This window comes from Equus asinus, chromosome 10, assembly GCF_041296235.1.
Source record: "Equus asinus isolate D_3611 breed Donkey chromosome 10, EquAss-T2T_v2, whole genome shotgun sequence".
NCBI lineage: Eukaryota > Metazoa > Chordata > Mammalia > Perissodactyla > Equidae > Equus > Equus asinus.
In genome coordinates this window covers 79,212,672-79,231,595 of record NC_091799.1, presented here as the reverse complement: position 1 = coordinate 79,231,595, position 18,924 = coordinate 79,212,672, and the positions used below count along the sequence as shown (strand labels likewise).

The 18,924-nt window shown below is 36.1% G+C and overlaps 1 protein-coding gene across 1 annotated transcript in view; it reads right to left on the bottom strand.

Moving 5' to 3' along the window:
• NUP155 (nucleoporin 155) overlaps window positions 1–18,924 on the bottom strand; it is a 62,808-nt gene that overhangs the window by 17,489 nt on the left and 26,395 nt on the right. Inside the window, exons 16-25 of the mRNA XM_014831239.3 lie at window positions 18,632–18,720; window positions 18,098–18,160; window positions 17,416–17,563; window positions 16,222–16,288; window positions 14,614–14,729; window positions 7,215–7,312; window positions 4,823–4,953; window positions 2,035–2,226; window positions 1,217–1,355; window positions 362–497 (exon numbers count right to left, since the gene is read on the bottom strand). Of these exons, the coding sequence (XP_014686725.1) occupies window positions 362–497; window positions 1,217–1,355; window positions 2,035–2,226; window positions 4,823–4,953; window positions 7,215–7,312; window positions 14,614–14,729; window positions 16,222–16,288; window positions 17,416–17,563; window positions 18,098–18,160; window positions 18,632–18,720 (1,179 nt within the window). The remainder of the gene's footprint in view (window positions 1–361; window positions 498–1,216; window positions 1,356–2,034; window positions 2,227–4,822; window positions 4,954–7,214; window positions 7,313–14,613; window positions 14,730–16,221; window positions 16,289–17,415; window positions 17,564–18,097; window positions 18,161–18,631; window positions 18,721–18,924) is intronic.

Sequence of the window (18,924 nt, the reverse complement as noted above, 5' to 3'; positions counted from 1 at the left end):
TCCTTTAAAATAAAATTACTAATCTTCACCCAGAACCAGAAATGGGGGATGGGGGTGAGTCAGTTTTGTTTCCAAATAAGCTACCTCATTTAAAATCGACATTAATAAAGTCTCAGAAAAACCACAGGCACAAGTTCAAAAATGTTGATAAGTCCCTAAGAATTTTCACCAGACTAAAATTTTATCCCTAGGCTAAGATTCATAATCTTGATTCAGGTCTTTAATAAAACAAGACATTTTTAAGTTAAAGCATAAGTCAATTTAATAAGGGTTGTACTTGACTGATATACTATTTTCCTAACACTACAAAGAAAGGTCTGTATCCGTAAAGTTGACAATCTGCGAAGGTGATAAAACTCGCCTTTCTTGGAAAGCCTGAAGTCCCACAAGGTCTTCGTCTGGCTCTCCATGTTTATAGAAATGAAGTCCAAGACCCTGAGGATCTTTTTTCTCTGCAGCAGTAAGAGAGAGCTCCACCACACCCTCATAAAAACGCACTAATTGGAAATAAAAAAGACAAAGAGTTAAGGCTTATTAACAGCTTATTAAGCTGGATATATTTTTCCTTAACTGGCTTATAAAAATATGGATCAAGGTTATTACATTTCTACCATATATTAGTCATTGTACTGACAATATCATATAAAGTATTTCCGACAAGTCCACCAAAGATCAGGGTCCCAACATTCCTAAAAAGCAGCTATTAAATAGATTTTCTTCATTGGGAAAACATTTTTGTATTTAAAGTAATGAAAAGGAGGGTTTCCGTTCCTTGATAGAAAAAAAAAATCCTGAAATTCAAAACAATACCCATGAAAACAGTTACTTTTCCATCACGTTAGATTTGATTTAAAGTAATTTTAAAGTGAGCAGACAATATTTTAAAAATTAGTCAAAAGAATGTAAAGCATCTGAAAAACAAATGTAACCCAGAAAGTAATCTAATACAGTAGTAGTTTAACTGAACAAGGACTGAAACTCCAATGTTAAAAAGTTACATATTTCAAGATATAAAAAGAGCATTCTAGCAGAGGCCGGTGCAATCATCCAAGCCTAAAAGACAAGGGATGAATTTCCTCTGTCATATCACTCGGGCCACTAAAGTTGAAGGAAGATTTGCCTCTGGAAGAAGCTCTTCATCATTCACTTGTTTTACTCACACAGTCATTTGTCCTCTGAGTTAAGAAAAAGGTATGAAGAACATTTTGTTTCTCACCTTGTCTATACTGAGCACAAACATTGGAAAGGTCCACTTGATGGCTGATTTTTTGATACTCCTTTAATGATTCCCTTAACATTCTTTCCTTTTCAATCTTATTTTGAACTTGTCGGGAACGCTGAAGAAGCTCATTTGCCTAGCAGTAGAGATGACAGGAACTTAAAAAAAAAATAAAATCAAGCACACAGATGACACTGTCAACATATGTTTTAGTCTATGTCTAAATTTACATCTGGTTTATTATCATCAAAAATAAAAACAACTCTACAAACTTACTTCTTAATTTTAGGCAGAAAAGTTTTTGACCCCCAAATCCTAGCTACTCTTAATTCCTCTCACAAATATGTTAAGCAAGACAGCTTTTGACTGGTAAATCTCTTGCCTAGTCAATACATTATTGGTCAGCAGGCAGTCCGTGGGACACTGATTTTTTTAAATTATTTCCACCTGTAGGAAAGGATCAATAAAAATTGCTCAATTAACTCTAATTCATTACAGACTTAAAGATTCAGTGATTTTCCTTAATTTCTAAGGAGAGGCATGTTTAACCATTGTCTTTTTAAAAAATATGGCCTAGAAATACTATCAAAGATTCTTTATGTAAAAGTTTAATATACATGGACTTTAAGAAATCATATATGCCAATGCCTTTCTTACACAGATGAGAATTCTGAGGTCAGGAGCGCTTAAGAGACCTACCCAAGGTCATATATTAAGTAAAAGAAGATAGTTCCTGATTCCAGTTCTAGTGTAGTTTTCATCGTAACATGAAACTTCCCAGAAGAAACACCGAAATAGGTAACAAACCATCATACCTTAGAACAAACTGCATCATCAGTGCTATACAGAAGTGGGCAGATATCCTGTAAATGTAAACTAATGCCGTCAACAGCAGCATTATCTCTGATGTAGCAGTTGATAAGAGAAGCAATTAATGCCCCAGTCAGTTCTTTGTCCCTGATTACCAGATCTTTAAAGGTGGTGATTTTCAACTGCTCTTGAAATTCCTAGGAGTATAAAAGAAAATCCTTTTTTCTACCAAAAACAAAGGAATATCATATTTCAATATAGAATAAAATTTAATAACTTAAAATAACCAAAATATTAATAGACTCTACAATTCAAAAGAAGATACACTAAACTATATGAACTAACATACTTTTGCAAACTTTCATAGAATCACAGAGTTGGAAAGAACCCACAGTATGTCTAGTCCAAATCTCACTTTACATATGAGGAAAGTAAAGCCCAGATAGAGCCAAAATTTGAGCCACATCTCCTGACTTCAGTTATAACCAGGAAAGAAACTGGGCTTACACCTGTTTTTCCTAAATAATGTTAGAATTCTATTATTCAAGGCCCTCCAACATTGGAGTTTGACCTCATTTTGTACAAATCTGCTTGTTAAAACGGAGTTCTAAAGCATTGAGGTGATTTTTATATTAGAGTACAATATTCTGTTTAGTGATGTGACTGCTATTTCTTTTTTCTAAATTTCAGCAAATATCCAATCTGTATTTAAATATTGGAGTAATACTTAATTTGCATTCCTTGAACATACACTTCGTAATGCAAGGAAGGAAGCTATTAAGATGGGTCAGAAAAAGGCACCTAGGCTAAAAATTTACCTGTTATGTTTATCACCCAATAAAACTAAAAATCATTATTCTACCTGGCCTGGAAAACAGTTTTCATAATTAACCATATTAGCTTGAATTTTTAAAAAGAAAAAAAAAGTATGTGCTTAAAAGAAATAAAACCACAAACAAAATAATTCATTGGACACTACTGGAAAGAACTAGGGGATTGCCTTTGAAAACTGGTACTTAAAAGTCAAGAATTAAACATTTCAGGGTAACCAAATAGCCCTACAGGATAAGAAAAAAACCATTTTTAAAAATAGAATTGCAGTTAATAAATACGGAAAAAAGCACAGATTTAGAAAATGACCATATTGTAATTCTAAATGAAACAACTAACTCAGGTAATGATTATCAATGGATAATGAACGCTTCAAAGTCTGATGGAGAATTTCACAATGTCAGGATTGGACTTACTACTTGAATCCGGCAATCAATCTTAATATCAGTAAAAGTGGGACAATCAAACCTTTTGGTCTAATAAACACAGCCTGACACACAAACCACCACCTATGAAGCATTCTATTCTTCCTCAGATAAATGGACCTGAACTTTATCAGGCCTCTGTAGACTTAATTCCCATTTTACAGAAAAGGCAGGAAACAGAGGGACATGTTAACTACAGTGAAGGTGAAGAGAACCTCAGAATGTTGGACCTTCTACAGAGTTGATGACCATCTACAAGGCAAAAGCAAGGAAAAAAAGAAGGAAAAATTGCTCTAGATTGAAAAATATTTAAGAGAAATGAAAACCAAATTCAGTGAGTCAATCAGCTGGTTAGATTCTGATTTCAATCAAACAATCGTAAAAAGATATTTTTAAGACAGTCACAGAAATTTCATTACTTTAGATGCCACCAAAGAATTACTGTTAATATTGCTAAGTGTGATAATGATACTGTTATTTAAGGAAATGCCCATCTTTTTTCGGAAATACACACTAAATTAAGTAGGAATGAAATAACATGATGTCTGGGATCCACTTTAAAATAATTCAATAAAAGGAAAAGAAAAAAGCGGATTAGGCAATGTCGGCAAAATCTTTAAAATGCTAAATATGAGTAAAGTGTATATGGAGATTAGTTATAGTAGTTGCTCTATTTTCATGTATGTTTAGAAATGTTCACAACTGAACAATAGGCAGAAATACCTTCCCCCTAAATGGCTTAATATTTAGATGAAGCAAATTAACATTACCTTTAAAAAAGGTTCAAATGAGGACAGCAAGAGAAATATGAACCATTCGTTACCCACAACGGTAAACATCTTTCTTTAAAGCAGGAATGTTTAATTTAGGTTGCTGAACTTCTTGAAATTACATGCAAAAATTTTGTGTATGTGTCTGTACACATTCTTTGAGAGAGATGTTTTAAAAAGAAATTAATTAATTAACTTTTTTTGAGGAAGATTAGCCCTGAGCTAACTGCTGCCAATCCTCCTCTTTTTGCTGAGGAAGACTGGCCCTGAGCTAACATCCATGCCCATCTTCCTCCACTTTATACGTGGGATGCCTGCCACAGCATGGCTTGCCAAGTGGCGCTATGCCCGCACCCAGGATCCAAACTGGTGAACCCTGGGCCACCGAAGCGGAGCGTGTGCACTTCACCACTGTGCCATCGGGCCGGTCCCGTGAGAGAGTTTTTTGATCAGATTCCCAAAGTGATCTGTAGCCTAAATAAAGGTAACAATCCACTGTTTTAAAAAACATTTTTGGTAAAGTAAGATTTCCTTCACATACTATTATAAAGTTCTTACATACTGTAAACACTTGTGGCTTTGACAAAGTGGCTCTCTCAAGTTATCACGTGTTAGTGCAATCTTCTTATAACACACGAACTTTATCATAACCTAAATGCTTCTCCGAATAATCTCCTTCCAAACCCAAGTCTAAGATTAAAGCTGACTCAAAAGAAAACTAAGCATAGTATTAACAGTGTGATCTTAAGGGAAAAAAAATATCCTACCTTCTGAAGTTCTCCTACAATAACAGTGAATTGATGCTCACAAAGAAGTTTCCATAAAGCCAAAGCCTGGTATGATTTTCGAACCAACTGCTGGATTGCTTGAAGTGAAACCTTTTCACTCAGTTGAGCCTCTAATTATAAAACACAACTAATGAAGTTTTATAAAATAACATAAAGTTGTTTTATTCCAAGTAAATCAATACTTTACCTCAAATAAAAACGATTATAGTTAAGGTTGAAATCCTTGTTGTTCTCTTCGCTCCCCTCATGAGTTACTGAATTCATGTTTTTATCCTCTCACTGTATATACGTGCTTCTGGGTGTTTGTGTGTGTGTGTGAGCGTGTACACATAAGCAATAAAAATACTGCTGCGTTTTAAAATAGTTTACACCATTGCTCTTTCCACCCAGTTGCAGGCTACCCATATTTAGAAATTTAAATATAATACATTTATTTTAATTGCAGAGTGTTCCACCACGTTAGTATACTATAATCAGGTCCACTTTCCACCTGAAGGACATTTATATTGTCTCCAATGTTTAGTGACTAAAACAATAATGCAATAAATATCCTTAAAAAGGCTCTCCTGGAAAGCAGTCAGGTTTCTCTGGGACTAAAGCTTCCCAAACCTTGGATTAAGATGCATTGGTGAGTCATGAAACCAATTCAGTCATGACAGTTTTTTTTTTTTCTTAAAAAAGCAGCAGAATAGAGTAAAACAGGAAAGAAAAGAGTGTAAAACAGGTAGAGCTACTTTCTGAAATTTTGTTTCATTTGTGTGTGTATGCTTTTACATATCTGGGGCATTACGTAAATGTAAATAATGTAAATCTGGGTCTTACTGTGGGGAAAAAGTCTGATAAAGACTGCTCTAGGATGTACACCTACGGAAACTGCTGGTTTGAGTATATACGCATTTTCAGCTTTTGCTATACATATACAACCAAACTGCTCTCCAAAGTGGTCATTTCAGTGTATACTGCCAGCAAATTGAATGCTCCCATTTGTATGAATCTTTATTAATGCTTGATATTGGCAAGCTTGAGGCCTTACTGGAGTTTCATTAGCAGTACTGAAAAAAGAATTTACAAGACAGCAAACAGAAAATGAGGGCCAGCAGGAAGGGAAGGAAGTACTTTAGGGACAAGAGAAAATGGCTGGGTCTTAATTAGCAAAGTTCTATTAGCCAGAATAATTGGCTCGAACAATAGAAGACAAAAAGAACTTAAAAAAATTGAATGACAGACAAAATTTAAGCAATAATTTATTATTACTCCAATTCATATCCAGAATAATTGATGATCATGAGAACTTTTCAGTTCCCTTACTCTATCCTTAGTTGTTACTATTTATAATAGATTAAAAAAAGGCCAAAACTTTGATTCATATTTTAAACTCTACAAAAAGGCGCCACTAATCATTTGGAAAATGCAAATCAAAACCACAATGAGATACCACTTCATACCTCTTAGGATGGATATTATAAAAAATAATAATCTGAAAAGTAACTGGTATGTGGAGAAACTGGAGCCCTTTGTGCACTACTGGTAGGAATGTAAAATGGTACAGTTGCTATGGAAAACTGTATGGAGGTTCCTCAAAACACTAAAAATAGAATCACTATATGATCCAGCAATTCCACTTCTGGGTATATAACAAAAGAATTGAATGCAAGGACTCAAATTTATATTTGTACATCATGTTCACAGCAGGATTATTCACAATATCCAAAAGCGGAAGTAACTCAAGTGTCCATCAATGGATGAATAAACAAAATGTAGCATATACATACAATCTTAAAAAAGAAAAAAATTCTGACACATGCCACAACATGGATGAACTCTGAAGGTATTATGCTAAGTGAAATAAGCCAGTCACAAAAGGACAAATACTATATGATTCCACTTATGAGGTACCTGAGTAGTCAAATTCAGAAATAAAGAATGGTGGTTGTCAAGGGCTGGGGGCAGGGGGAAATGGGGAGTTATTGTTTCATGGGTACTGAGTTTCAGTTTGGCAAGATGACAAAAGTTCTGGAGATGGATAGTGGTGATGTATGCAAAATGATGTGAATGTACTAAATGCCAGTGAACTGTACACTTAGACATGATTAAAATGGTAAATTTTTTACCAATAAAAAAATCCCACTCATTAAAAAATAAGGTGTATATCATGTTTTCTGGTGGAGGAAGGGACAAAAATTTATGGGCTGAAAGTTATGGAAATACATATTGCCCCATTTTCCCCCATCACACTGCTGATACTTTAATAAACAATATTTGTGTTATTGCAAACTAGATCTTATTGAGAGATGTCCATTATTTTCTATTTGACTAATAAAACTCTCTACTGGATTCATGTACATTTAACTGATCAGAAGCAATAATTTACCATGAAACTTCCTCTGCAGCTCCTGTTGCATTTGCTGGGTATTTCCATTTTCAGGACGCATGAATCCTATCAGCCTCTGCTGTACTTTGGCAGTAGTACTGAAACAGAAATTCCAGAGTGTACTGGTATTTTTAACAGCTTTATTGACATGTAAATTCCTATAACATACAGTTCAACCATTTAAAGTGTACAATTTAATTTTTAAAATACATTCATAGGGTTGTCCAACTATCACCACAATTGAATTATAGAACATTTTCACCCACTCCCCATTAGTGGTCAATCTCCATTTTCTCTTTTCTCCCACCTCTACCCCCAGGAACTACTACTCTACTTTCTGTCTCTATAAATTTGCCTATTCTGAATATTTCATATAAATGAACTGGAATATGTTGTAAACACTTTTTTTCCTCTTTAGTGAAATAATCACTGGCAAATCAATGATGACAATGTAAACCTGAAGCATTTTAATCTCTCAGATGTTTGAAGTTTCAGTGAGAATAGATGAGTAATAACAAGTTTCCTTTTATTGAACACTTGTTTTTTGCCTTCACCAATGATTTAACTTAACACACACAACAGTTCTGTAAGGTAAGTACTATTAAGAATCTCATTTTACAGATGAGAAAACTTCAGGACAAAAGTAAAAAGCAAAGAATCTGCTGTAAGGAAATACTGGCCGCTGAGAGAAATGAGCAAGTAAGAGCATTTGGTGTTGATTTGGTGAAGAATCTGATATTTGAGCTGTTAATGCAACTTTAGGGATGAGAAGAAATATTGCTGAACTTTCAGGAGAAATTCCTGTTTGGTAGCTGACGCTTGGTGAAATACAGATTAAGATTTTAACTTCAAAAGTATATGACTACTGAAGCTATAATTGGTACACTGTAGGATCAAGCAAATAAGTGATTACGTCAATGTTGTTAGAAAACAAGATTTTTAGGGTAAAAGAAATTGAGCAAAACTCCTGTAATCTTAAATTTGAACTGAAAACAACAGCACAACTCACAATTCTGTTTTATTAAAAAATAAAAACAAAACAGTATACAGCTTGACCAGGAGCAATGAATACCTCCAGCTGTAGTCTCTCATATGATTGCCTACCAAAAGAAACCAGAGCTCTGAAGAAATGGCCGATTCCAGGTGTAGGGGAGGAATTGTACCAAATGAGCCTGGAATGTCTCATGATACTAGAAAGCAAAGAAGCTACTAAAGACTAATGTCAAAATGACCCCAGAGCAATCTGAAGAGGCAAAAGATGGGACAATTTCGCATTTAAAAAACATGCAACAGATTGAAACACATTAAATATGTTTAAAACCACAGATTGATAATGATACTAAATAAAAGCCTCAACTCATGGTGCTGGCTGAGATAGAGTAAGCCTACTACGGCCTCTCCCGTTGATTACAACTAAAACCCCAGGACAGAATACAAAATGCAACTACCATCTGAGGACTCTGAAAAGTTAGTAACAGCACACCGAGGGGAAGTCAAAACTCAAATGACAACCCATATGGAGGTGAGTTAGTGGTTTTTTCCCCTTACTCCTTTATCTCTAGGCTTTGACCAAAGGTGAGCTGAGTCTCAAAGCCGTGTGGACAGTAAAATTCCCAGGGAATGTTCAGCAAGGTCTGGAGACATTCTGATTGTCATTACTGGGGAGAACTACCGGTATCTAGTAGGTAGAGGCCAAGGATGCTCCAACAATGCACAGGACAGCCCTTACAACAAAGAATTAGCTAGTCCATAATGTCTATAGTGCCAAAGTTGAAAAACTTGGGAACACAGGAACTGGGAAGAGAGGGCCCTGTGGTCTGAACAGTTTGGAGGGAATCAGTTATTTTCTCTTGCTGCTTTGCCCCAAAGACACCACCATTTCCGCAAACTGCACGACACCAAGGGAGCTAAAACAGAGAGGCAATGACTTTCTATCCAGATGACCAGTAAAAGGGACCCCTGGGAGCTAGATATTGTGAGGGAAATCACAGCAAGAAGAGGCTGAAGAAGGAGATCCGTTAATTCTGTGTAACAACTTCTGGGCTCGCCCCCTAAGCTGTATATGTTTGGAACACACGGGAAGAAACATAGTGAAGATTCTAAGAACTGAACTGAGATATAAACCACTGTACAAGTTCCAGAATAACCTGTGAGACATTAATGCGAGAGACAGACCTAAAGAGCATAAGGCTTTGAAAACTAAGCTGACATTGGAATCACTGCCCACAGACTGGAAGACAGAACCTGCAGTCTGAAGCTAACTAGGTAGACTGCCTGCTGAAACAAACAAGACTGACGTTCTCTGGAGTACTGATACGTGCAGCGACATGAATAAATCTCAAATGCAGCGTGCTTCATAAAAGAAGCCAGAATCAATTTATATGACATTCTGGAAAAGGCAAAACCAGAGGTGAATAAGAGATCAGTGGTGGCCAGGGTTAGGTGTGGGAAGATGGAGTGGATACAAGAGAGACAGCACAAGAAAAATTTGGGGGGATGATGGAACTGTTCTGCATCTTGGTTGTGGCGGTGGTGATTACACAACTTTACACGTGTCGAAACTCATACAACTGCACACCAAGAAAACACAGATTTTACTATATAACTTAATAAAAAACAAACAAAAAACCCACACTGCTCTTCTTTGGAGGATGTTGGAAACCAATTCATTACTTTTAAATTTGGTAAATAAAGAGAATGCAGCAAGCATTTATCCAGGCTTTCTGAATGAATCTTTCAAAATGAATCTCAGGATAACCAGATAGTTGAAGAAGAGATTTTTTTAAAACTATGGAGGATTATAGCAGGACCTCAGTTCAGCCAGTGTGTCCTTCGCCCATATAGGCTAAGTGCAGTGTTCAATCATGTACTTTACTTTTTTGTAAGGGTAAACCACTCACAAACAAAATGGTGGATTTGTGGCACAGGGCTCCAGCAGGCTCCGAATACTGCTCAGCAAGGTCTAGGGCATCCTAACAAACAGGGGGAAGCGGGGGGGGGGGGGGGGGGGCAGGCAGATTACATGGGATTTACACAGCAGGCTAATCCACTGGGTACCCAACTGCTATCAGAACGCCTCTCTTTCAATCCCTTGGCAACTCAAGCTCTAACTGGTATAAACATCCTCAAGATCCAATTATTAAAGGCTGGAGACGACCAGTTGGCAAAGAATAAACAAAATAAAATCTCATCTGGGTGGCCCTGGCATCCAGGCCCAAATCTCCTCTGGAGCAAATGACAATACGTTAAATATGTAAGGTGCTGACACTGCTACGACCTCCCAACTCACTTGAGAGAAACTGCAGTTTCACTGGTGTGTCTGGCACACTGAGGAGAAAATCTACCAACTGACCTAATCTCAGCTTTTTACCATATTCTTATCATATTCTAGGGTAAAACTAACCCTGGGAGCTTCACAAAAGCTTTGTTCACAAGATGGGCTGCTTCTGAACACTGATCACAACTGCTGAGCAGATCTAATCAGCTACCTATACTAATAAATAAATATATTAATTTTATAAACCCAGCCAGAAAAATACCACCAAGTATGACATATCTGCTAGCTTGGAAAAGATGGACTATGCTGGGCAGTCGAAGGCAACAGCCCCCAATGAAACAACTAATGTAAGAAATATGAAAAACTTGAAAAGCAATTCTAGTTGTATTCTTAGTGAGATTTGGGATTCACATTGCCATGAAAAAGGAAAAGTTGGAAAATCAAAGGGCTCTTGGAATTAAAAGTATAATGGCCAGAAAAAAAATTTATCAGACAAACTGAACAAATGCTATTTAAAATAGAATTAAATGACTGAGAACATCAACTTTAGGAATTCTGCAATCTACAGGAAAAAAAAAAAGAACGAAAGAAATTATGGAATTTCTTTCCATAAGAATAAATAAATAAGAATAAATAAATAAATAAGAATAAAATAAGAGAAGAAACTGAGGCTAGACCCAGGAGAGTCAATACGATTCTCCAAAGAGAATGGGAAAGATGGAATACTACAATAATTTAAAAATAATAGAAGAACATTTACCAAAGCTTAAATCTTTAGTTTAGACGCTCATTGAAAATGTTCAGTTCTCAAAACACACTGAAAGAACACAGAGCTAAAGATATTATGGTGCAATTTCTGAATTTCAGTCACAAAGAAAAAAATCATAAAAAATTTCAAAGTAAACACAAGCCATTTACGGTGGAAAGAGAATCAGAAAAGCAACGTACTTTTCCTTTGCCACATTAAAATTCAGGAAGAAAATGGAACAAAATGAACACGAAGATCTGAGAGAAAAGTACTATGACCTTAAAATTTCATACCCACTAGGTAATAAAAAGGGCTGAAGCACTGATACATGCTACAACATAAACCTCAAACACGAACCTCAAAACACGCTAAGCAAAAAAAGCTAGACTTCAAAGACCACACACTGTATGATTTCATTTATATGAAATGTTAGGAATAGGTAAATTTATAGAGACAGAATAGATTAACAATTATTTGGGGCTCAGGGGTAGAAATAGGGAGTGACTACAAATGGACAAAAGGGACGTCTTTGGGGTGAAGGAAATGTTCTAAAATTGGATTGTGGTGATGATTGCACAATTCTATATATTTACTAAAAGTCCTTTAACTGAACATTTAAAACAAGTGAATTTTATAGTATATAAATTATCTTAAAACAGCTATTAAAAAATTCCCATACACAGTGAAACTAATGTTGAAGGCATGCAAGGTTTGGTTGAAATTATGAAATCTGTTAATATAATTCTGTTAATAAAGGTAAAGAAAAAACTGTATGATCTCTTTTCATCTTCTTTAATGGGGAAACACCACATGCTTTCTCACTAAAGTCAGGAATAAGACCAGAGGCCCACTCTATCTCCATGATTTAACACTGTTGGAGACATCAGCCTAGGCAGACAGGAGAAAGCAACTAGAATTGGAAAGGAAAAGGTAAAATTATCTATGTGCAGACGACAGGGTTACATATGTGAAAAATCCAAAAACTCCAATGAAAAAACTACTAAAAACAGTAAAGAGAAATCAGTAAAGTAGTAGGTTATAAAATTAACAGATAATTGCAGTTATACATGCAAAATTCAATAAATTGCTTAGAAACTATTAATAGAAGAACATAATGGTAGAAAACAAACAAAAAAATCTTTCAATTAACATATCAGATAACTTCTAGGAAGAAGGATAGTGGTAGAGGGCAGGAGGAGGAGGTAAGATAATAGATTGTGTTCAATTATTAACGCTCACTGAGATGTGTATTTTTCATATTTTAAAACTAACTAGAGGAAGAAAAATCATGTATAAAACTTCTTAATCAGCATTTGGGGTGGGGCAAGGCCTGATCAATCCAGTAAAATAAGAGAATGAGGAAAGGGAGAAAAACAAAAAACAAAACAAAAAGCAAATTCAGGATGGTGAGAATAAAGATCAAACATTTAACTAATCCCAACAAATGGGAAGGGGTTAAATTCTCCTATTAAAAGACAAAGACTCTTAAACTGAGGTTAAAAGGGAGGAAGAAATCAATTTATATGTCGTTTAAGACACACTTAAAAGCATTCTGAGGGGCTGGCCCAGTGGCGCAGCAGTTAAGTTCGAGTGCTCTGTTTCAGTGGCCTGGGGTTCGCTGGTTCGGATCCCGGGTGTGGACATGGCATCGCCTGGCAAGCCATGCTGTGGTAGGCGTCCCACATATAAAGTAGAGGAAGATGGGCACTGATGTTAGCTCAGGGCCAATCTTCCTCAAAAAAAAAAAAGCATTCTGAAGGCTAAAAATAAAGAAAACTGATATAACCTTCTCAGGATACAACCAAATACTACATATTAACATTTTAAAAAGCCTTTACACCCAATAATTCTACTTTTAAAGAAATTCATCTGAAGATAACTGAACAAGCACACAAACATGTATAAAGAAGAATAATCACTGCACCTTGCTTAAAACTCCCAGAAATAGAAACAGCCTAATCATGACTAGAGTTCTACTGTTAATTGCTTGTATATAAATAACAGAATGATATGTAGCTAATACAGAATTTATTTATTTGTTTATTTTTTGGTGAGGACGATTGGCCCTGAGCTAACACCCATTGCCAATCTTCCTTTTTGCTTGAGGAAGACTGTGGCTGAGTTAACACCTGTGCCAACTTCCTCTATTTTGTATGTGGAACACTGCCACAGCCTGGCTTGATGAGTAGTGTGTAGGTCCATGCCTGGGATCCGAACCTGAGAACCTGGGGCCACTGAAGCAGAGAATGTGGACCTAACCACTACACCACTGGACAGGCCCCAAAAGAAGATAATTTCTTCCACTGATTTGGAATTTCCAAAAGGATATACCGAATGTAAACAATGTTTCATAAAAGTATGCATACTTAGATCCTATTTTTACTTTTAAAGAAATGTATATTTATATATGCTTTAAAAAGTTTATATTGTCATACTTCAAATCATAATTCTTTTGGGGAGAGATGTGAATTTTTTGAAATTTCTTATTACTTTTATAATAAAAAAAAGTTCATCCTAAACATATGTCCACACAAAAACTTTTACAGGAATCTTCATATCAGCTTTATTCTTAATAGTCAAAAAGCTCAAATAATCCAAATGTGCATCAACTGATGAACTGAAAAATGAAACAAAGTACAGATACACACTACAACATGCGAACCTTGAAAATATTATGTTAAGGGAAAGAAGCCAGAAACAAAAGGCTACATAGTGTATATTTCCATTTATATAAAAGATTCAGAATATGGCAGATCCATAAAGACTGAGAGTAGATTAATGCTTGCTAGTGGTTGGTGGGGGAGGGGATGTGGGGGGGGGGGGCTGTGGACTGAATGTTTGTGCCCCCACCGAATTCAGAGGTTGAAGCCCTAATCCCCAAAGTGATGGTACTTGGAAGTGGGGCTTTTGGGAAGTAATTAGGTTTAGTGTGAGTCCCCCTGATATCAGTACCCTTATAAGAAGAGACCAGAGGGCTTGCTCTCTTGTTTTCTCTCTGCCATATAAGGACACAAAAAGAAAGCAGCTGTCTGTAAACCAGGAAGAGGGTCCTCACAAGAACTCAGCCAGGCTGGCACCCTGATCTCATACTTCCAGCTTCCAGAAATGAGAGAAATAAATGTTTCTTGTTTAAGCCAGTCTATGGAGTTTTTGTTATTGCAGCTTGGACTAAGACAGGGAGTGAATGCTAATGGGTATAGGGTTTCTTTTTGGTGTGAAGAAAATGTTCTGGAATTAGATAGTAGTGATGATTGCATAACCTTGTGAATATACTAAAAACTACTGAACTAAACATTTTAAAAGGATGAATTTTACAATGTGTGAGTTGATCTGAGCAAAAGAAAAAAGAGTAAATAAATCCTATTTATTCTTACTTTGGATTTCCTAATGGTCCTCCTGCAAATTGGGAGTTTCTGTCTAGAAATTCTTGCAAACCTTTTAGCTCTTGTAGCACTGACTCCAGCAGCTGGGAAGGAACACTACTTTCAATCTGTAAGGAAGTATTTTAAAAAGCTTAAAAACACTGAGAAAGTATATATATATAAAATACATGCTCTGTATATCTAGAATTGAATATAAAGTTTTAATTTTGAGGTATGCTATCTTTATAAAGTTATTTCTTATATCAATTCACACTTGGTGACTAGAATAAAAGGCTAGATACATCCCTCCCCTCCTGCTGATTTTACTGAGGTAGAATTTACAGACAGTACAATACACAAATCTTAAGTGAACACTTGATGACTTTTTACATTTTAATGCAGTCAGATCCAAACCACAATACAGAATATTTCTAACACCCAAGAAAGTTCCCTAATGCCCCTTTCTAGTCATTAGTCATTCTACCGCCCAGTAACCACTCTTCTGACTTCTATCATTATAGATTAGTTTTGTCTGTTCTTGAACTTCACATATACAAAGTGATATACTCTGTTAAGTAAATACATTTTTATTCTTAGAAATGTGAACTTTAAAACAGTATCAGAGGTGAAAAGATACTTGGTATCTTTTCATTTTAAAAAGAAAAAAGCTTATAATAAATATGTCCATATTTCACATTTAAAAAAGCCTTACATCTGAGGGGCCGGCCATGTGGCCGAGTGGTTGGGTTCGCACGCTCTGCTTTGGCGGCCCAGGGTTTCATCAGTTAGAATCCTGGGCATGGACATGGCACGGCTCGTCGAGCCATGCTGGGGTGGCATCCCACATGCCACAACTAGAAGGACCCACAACTAAAAACACACAACTATGTACTGGAAGGCCTTTGGGAGAAAAAGAAAAAAAATAAAATCTTAAAAATAAAGTCTTATATCTGAATTTATGATAATATAAAATTCTATAAGATGTTTTCTTAAAGCTCTCTGGAGGGGCCAACCCCGTGGCCAAGTGGTTAAGTTCGAGCGTTCCGCTTTGGCGACCCAGGGTTTTGCTGGTTCGGATCTTGGGAGCAGACGTGGCACTGCTTGTCAGGCCACGCTGAGGCAGTGTCCCACATGCCACAATTAGGAGGACCCACAACTAAAATATACAACTATGTACAGGGGGAACTTGGGGAGAAAAATGCAGAAAAGAAATTTTTAAAAAAAGCAGTCTGGAAAGTATGTCAAATTAGTATTGAGTCCATAGAGTTTTGGGGCATAAAAGCAAAATATTAAATAGTAACTTTGAGCAATATTAAGCACTAGGATTAACTCTATTTAGCCTTCACAACAACCTTATTAGGGAGATATATTATTATTCTCATTTTACAATGAGGTGTCAGGCTCTGAAAGGCTAAGAAATTTACTCATCAGTTAATCACTGCCAGAGCTGAGACAACTCGGGGTGGACAGTTCACTGGACAAGTACACAAGCACATACATATACAAATAATCATTGCATCTTGTTTATAACATCAAGAAATGTAAACCAATCTACTTATCCACTACTAACATAAACTGATTACATAGAGAGAATGGAATACTATTATACAACACACTTACTGCAGTGATCTCTCTGTTGCCACTCTTGAATACTCTCTCCACAACTAAACTAGCATCCCAGATGTTTCTGGAACAAAAAATGTTTTAATGGTTTTGTCATAGGTAAATAAAAGTAATTATAGTATGTAGTAAATTCCTTTCTGTGTTTATTCACTTTTTATAGTACAGAAGTGGTTTTGTCTAACATTTTACTACGTTATCTCAGAGAACAGAAAACAACAAAATTTTTAAATCTGATACATCTAAAGTTATTTCACACAATGAAATATTGCTGAAGAAAACTCAAAAGGCTCTAGGTTAATGAATTCTAAACAAGGAAGCTTATAATACAAAAAAAGATTTAAAAGGGATTCTAACACTGTTTCACCACATTTTTAAGCAAATGACTCAAATGAAAGCATATATCTTAAAACTAAGAAAAATTTATACTAGACATGATAATTAACTAGATGGTACGGTAGACTGATCGCAAAAATGGCTGTTAATTCTTTATCCATCCTTATACCTACCCCCTTCACAATATGACTTTAACGCCTCTCTCATAATGAGGAGTCTACTTCCTATCTTTTAAATCCTGGGTTGGCCTGGAAACATTCTCCTACCAAGTGAATGAGGAGGAAATGACGGTAGGCCAATTCTGGCCTAGGCACTCTTGAAGAAGCTTGCAAGTTTCTATTCTCTGTCATGGAACTTTGCCACCACCAAGTGAATAATTCCTGGCTAGTCTGCTAGGATGAGACACCATGTGGTTTTCCAATCCAGCTGTCCCAGTTAAGGACATTCTAGACCAGCATTCAGACATGACCCTAAAAATGTGAGAGTCCAGCCAAGAGTGACGGAGCTCTGTTCAAACTCAGCTGACTGTATGTGCATGCGTGAGCCTAGCCAAGACCAGAATTGCCTATCTGACTTGCAGACACACGTCACTGAACTATGGGGTGGTCTGTAACACTGTATGTTAATGTACTTATAGATACATCTTGAAGATAAATATGTAACACAGAAACAAACATAGATGGTTGGACAATAAAAAAGCTGAATGATAGAAAACAATCTTATTAATGGACAAGTGAGCTGAAACTACCAGTAAAATTTAATAAAAATAAATGATGTCCCAAATTTAGAGTTAAAAATATTCAACTACACAAAATAGAACAAGGTGAGCAGCAGTTAATTATTCTATGAAAAACTTACCCCATGATTCGAGAGAAGTAGATGCAAATACCATTGTGTTTCCCAGAGTAGACAATCTCTGGTCCAGCCATACAACTCATACCTGTGGCCTGAGTTGCTAGGTTTCCCACAGGATACGCTGGAGTCGACATGGCAGGAGGATGTACACCTTGAATCCACATAAGAAAACCAAATCTTAAAATTTAACCTTAAACATTCAGAATTCTCAATAATCCAAGTTTGTTCTATCTAGACCCACACGTAAGAATATTTACAAAAATACTGGAATAGATAAATATGTAATTTAGTTTTCCTTGCTAAGAAGAGAGACTTAGCCTTGGATGGGAACTCCCAGGTAGGCTTTCCAGGGTTAGCAATGCAGGATGAAAAGGAAAGAAAGCTTGCAGTCACTGCTCCTTAATGCTGGGAGTGAAATAGAACTAATTATACAGATTTCAGGGCGAGTAATTAAATCCTGGTCCTCAAATAAGGGGCTTTCCAGTTACACTACTGAAGGACTTCCTTAGTAAAGGCACTCATGACCAAATGCCATCCCTGCTTGGATGTCACTTCTAATAAATTACATTATTTTCAAGGTAATAGGGCAAGTTAATCTTTTTCTAGGTATTAAGGATAGTAAGCTCACAATGTTAGCTCCTCAAAAAGAGTCGCAGCAGAAACTGAAAACAAGGAAAAGAGGTACCTTGAGATGGTGTTCCCAAAAAGGATGGAGTCGGATATGGACTACCACTAGGAACAGGAGAACCTAAAAAGGAAAGAAATATAAAGATTTATAAAATTACCTCCCAATCTTTTGAATCTGATCAAAATTAGACATAGAAGTTGTTTCTAAGCATAAGATGAGGAATGGCACCATTCATAATATACTCAAGAATTAGGGACTCATCTCATTTCCTGGTAACTTTCTAACAATCCCCACTTTGGAAGACATTGAGGGGAGAGCTTATTAAATCATTCATCTCCTTCCCTTTGAATAAATAACAAAAGAGTTCTGTACATACTATTAGTTACATCTTATTTTGTTCCCTAGCATACATTAAGTATTCAGTATTAATAATCATCACTCTTAAGAGTAGACCTCTATAGACTTATTCACTAATAATACAGTAGCAATAAATAAAATATAATGAAAAGCTTTATACATTAAAACATGCTACAAAGTTTCCAAAATTCAAACTCTATTAGAAACAGTTTCATTTCAGTGTTTCATACTCACTAGAGTACACAGGAGACCCCAAGATGGGACCAACATTACTTGGAGCAGGGAGAGTGGTCGGAAATCTCATCTGTGCTTCACCACCATACCTATTTTTATGACAACAAAGGCTGAGTTTATTCAGTGAAACTATCCATCTTAAAAGCTGGAATTGTTCCAAGTCCTGCTTAGCTTAAAAATAAATGTTTTTTGGGGCTAGCCCCATGGCCAAGTGGTTTAGTTCACAAGCTCCACTTTGCTGGCCCAGTGTTTTGCCGGTTCGAATCCTGGGCGTGGACATGGCACCGCTCATC